The following is a 4,006-nucleotide window of genomic DNA, read 5'->3' as shown; positions in this document are numbered from 1 at the left end:
CGAGACATGCCTGAGAATATGGAAGTTCTTGTAATCCCTATCAATCACTCTACAGATCAAACGAGGATGGGATTGCACTGGTCGCTTTTGAATTTTGATTTCGAAGCTAAGGAATGGAAATGGTATAACTTGTTACACTCAGAAAATGAGCAGTCATATAAACACGATGCAAAGAAACTAGCAGATGTGGTACAACTGGAACTCAATAAGATGAGAGCATTGAAAGGTCACCCATCTATAGAAGAGCACGAATTAAACATCATGACATGCCCTTCACAAGGAATCAACCCGAATTAAACATCATGAAACGAAGTATGAAGACAACAAAAGGTATGGAAAAAGGTCAGCAGAGGGCCGAAGACATATGTCAGCAAATGAGATCAAAATTGGTGGCCAAGATGTTGATAAAAGTCGGATGGTATGAAAAGGTGTGGGATATAGCGAAGGACGAGGAGCATAATCAGTAGCGCAAGACTACAGGAAAGCAACCATTGAAGAGGAAGAAGAGTTTTTAATCTTCATTCAAGATCACTTTCTGAATTTCTTCTAAACATTTTTAATCTTCGGACAAATTTAAGTTTTCAACTTTCTGTTTAAGACTTGTCACTATTATAAAGACCTTAAATTAATGTTTTTTATTAGTTTCAATATTGATGTATTGAAAATAGACTTGTGTCAGTACTAAAGTATTTATTACAGGTTAGGAAATATTAAGGTGTACATGATTGTGCACAGTTTCTGACAGAGTAGAAAATCTGACAGGAAATGGTACAGGAAGGTGTACATAATGGTACACATGTACTAACAGAAACATAAAATAGAAAAAGTAATAACCTAGTATCAATCATTAAACAACAAAAATAAAAACTAATTACTGCATTAGAACTAAAAAAAATGAATATTACTAAACAAAATAAACTAGTAGCATCCATTGTACAGCAAGGTGTACATAATGCTACAATGTAAAAAGACAGGTAAGAAAAGTGAAGTGCACAGGAAGGTGTACATAATGGTACACAGATCCTGACACTAATTATCCATGAATAAAAAAATGAAAAGACATTACCAAAAGTAAAAACCAAAAAACATAGAATCTTTCAAACAAATCAAACATAATAAAAAGCATCAAGGCATGGGGCAGGTAGCTCTGTTGTGATGACCAAGAGTGAAGCACTTTTTGCACATCATAGGCCTGTTTTGCTTCTCCCAAGCCTTCTTGAAACGCTGTTCTCTTCGTCTACCGGGTGGAGGCACGGGAATAGGAACAATAATCCTATCACTAGGATCATAATACTGTGGCTTGTCATAATTGGGGATTGGAAAGATGATATCTTGGTATGTCCTGTTGTACCATTCAGTGGTGAAGTATGGCTCAACAAATGAATAGATGTCCTCCCTTGTAGATTGAATGGCAGCACAAGCATGTGCGCAGGGAAAACCATTTACTTGCCACCTGTGACATGTACAAGTTCTATCCAACAGATCTACAGAATGAGTGCGGGGAGACCTTACTTCATACAATCTTTCCATAGACTCAACAACAATCCAAGTACGACCAACGTTGATGTTCTCGTTTAGTAAATCCTCATATACGGGAGTGAGCCTAGTGTTAAAATTTTCAAGACCTTCTACACTTCTCTTAGAATTCATATGCATAACCTTCAAACTAAGATAATAAAAACACAAAACATAAAATCAAAACATGATATAGAATAAATACAAATAAAACATGTGTACAACAATGTACACACAGTTGCAGAATCACAGATATAACATGTGTACATGTATGTACACATTAAGCAAATCCATGTGTGCGACAGTAAAAAATAAATGAATGAAACACTAAACATAAAACTCACCGTATCGCATCGAGAAGAGCAAAATCAGGCAGCTTTTTGAACTCAAGAATCCAGTTATTGAATGACTCGGCAATAGATGAAGAGTGAGCAGCATATCTGCATACAGGGAAAAATGCATTTGCCCATTTCTCCTTTGGAATGGTCCTGAGATAATTAGCAACATTTCCACAACCAATTGCATGCATGCCCCGCAAAGCTTCTTCAAAGTTCGCTGATGTGTAAGAGTAAGCAACTTTGTAAAACAAATCAATAACGGCATTGTAATTCGCATCACCTTTTCCAATAGGGAGATTGCACTTGATGTGGTAAAAGAAACAACTGTGATATGAACCAGGAAATGCTCTTGGAATGCCCTACAGAAGTCCTTCGTGACGATCACTAAGGAAAACAATCGTACGATCATCGACCACTTGTTGAAGATTATCCAGAAACCAAAACCAATTGTCTTTGTTTTCAGATAAAACAATAGCAAAGGCATATGGGTAAAAGCCATCATTTCCATTGACACATGTTGCAGCCATCAAAGTACGCCTGAAGCTACCAATGAAGAAAGTAGCGTCCAAGTAAATCATGGGCCTGAAATACCTATAGCTATGCTTGCAAGCACCGAAACAGATGAAAATCCGCTTAAATCTTCCAGTTTCTTCATCAGCTTCAAGTTTCACAAAGCTATCAGGATTAGTTTGCTCAATGGCTTTCACATACCAATTTAAATCGCTATAAGACTTCTCATCGTCACCATATTGATCTTCAAATACAGCTTCTTTCCCTCTACGGGCATGGTGATACTTAATATTGGACCCATAAGTCTTCTAAAGAGTGACATGATCTGTTTGGGTTTTAAAGTGGGATCACCCTGTATACTATCAGCGATCAAATGCTTAACTAACTTGGTTGTCACCACAGGACTCTTCAACTTCAAACCAACACCACAGCCATAAAAAAAATCTGGAATAAGTAATGTGCACCACATTGTAAACTTAATAAAATCTCAAAAACAACAACACACATGCAAAAAGAAAGCACATACCAAGCAAGAATATGAAATTTACACCACAAGTGCCACCCAAAAAGCCTACAATAAGTAATGTGCACCACAATGTACACCTAAAACAAGTCTACATATTAAAACCTAAAAATCAATAACATGGATCAAAAAAACAAGTGAACACCACTAACCTGTGAATAACGTTAGAATCTTTCAGCACAAACCGAGAAATGTCACCATTCACAGGCCCAAAGTGAATCCTCCAACCACAACCATCTTCTTCGCACTTCGCAGTAAAACGAGTCTTTTCGTTTTTAAGAATAAGAATCTTGTAACCAGTACACATCTTGTATTGATCAACGGAAATCCTTACAGCTTTAACACCACCCACAAATTCTCTACCAATATTGTCAAAAACATAACGCCATTCATCGATAATGAGAGGCTTGGCCTTGTCCGCGTCATGATCGACCATCCTTACAAGCTTAGGACTTTCACTTACACAAGAGTTTGAAGTACTAGCACCAGAACTACTGCTACAACCAGAGTTAGAACGAGACAAATACCTTGAACTAGTGCTACAACCAGTATGCTTCGGAATCACATCAACATTCAAATAGAAATCTTCATTGTTCATCTGAATAACAAGAGCAACTAAACTTTGAAGTTGTATATCACCTTGTATAAAAACTACTTGATTAGTATCCATATAGGAAAAACGTATACTCAAAGGGGACAAAGACCTCCACTGCTTACAGTAAAAATGCTTCAATTCATCAGCGGTGATTAAAGTATTAACACGAAACGCAGAAAAATGTTCACCATGATTCAAAACATCATGAACAAACTTCTCAGACATATTTGATACACCTACATATAACAAAAGATATAATAATAGTTCCAGATTCGCATAACCTAAAACTTGAAAAGTGTACAGGAAAGTACACATTTAATCGAAGGAAAAAATCAAGTAACAGTAAACTTCAAATCAAAACTACTCCATCGATTAATCGAAGATATAACAAAAGATTCAGAATCTTACTAGAACACATAATTAAATAAACCAAAAGCATATGATCTAATATCAGCTCGATTTCATATCATTCATCATAACACAAAACACCAAAAAACAGTAATCAAAATCATTCCCCGAAAATCA

The 4,006-nt window shown here is 36.2% G+C and overlaps 1 protein-coding gene across 1 annotated transcript; it reads right to left on the bottom strand.

The window, feature by feature from the left end:
• Positions 1 to 1,125: 1,125 nt before the first annotated feature.
• LOC113331017 lies at positions 1,126 to 3,706 on the bottom strand. The gene is made up of 5 exons (XM_026577795.1): positions 3,115 to 3,706; positions 2,750 to 2,807; positions 2,298 to 2,630; positions 1,860 to 2,177; positions 1,126 to 1,666 (listed from the first exon to the last, which is right to left on the bottom strand). The coding sequence occupies exons 1-5, from the start codon at positions 3,704 to 3,706 to the stop codon at positions 1,126 to 1,128; spliced, it is 1,842 nt and encodes a 613-aa protein (XP_026433580.1).
• Between the last annotated feature and the right edge of the window lie 300 nt (positions 3,707 to 4,006).

The sequence above is a fragment of the Papaver somniferum genome, unplaced genomic scaffold (assembly GCF_003573695.1).
Source record: "Papaver somniferum cultivar HN1 unplaced genomic scaffold, ASM357369v1 unplaced-scaffold_123, whole genome shotgun sequence".
Lineage (NCBI taxonomy): Eukaryota > Viridiplantae > Streptophyta > Magnoliopsida > Ranunculales > Papaveraceae > Papaver > Papaver somniferum.
The sequence above is the reverse complement of the archived record's forward strand: the minus strand, read 5'-3'. Positions and strand labels throughout refer to the sequence as shown.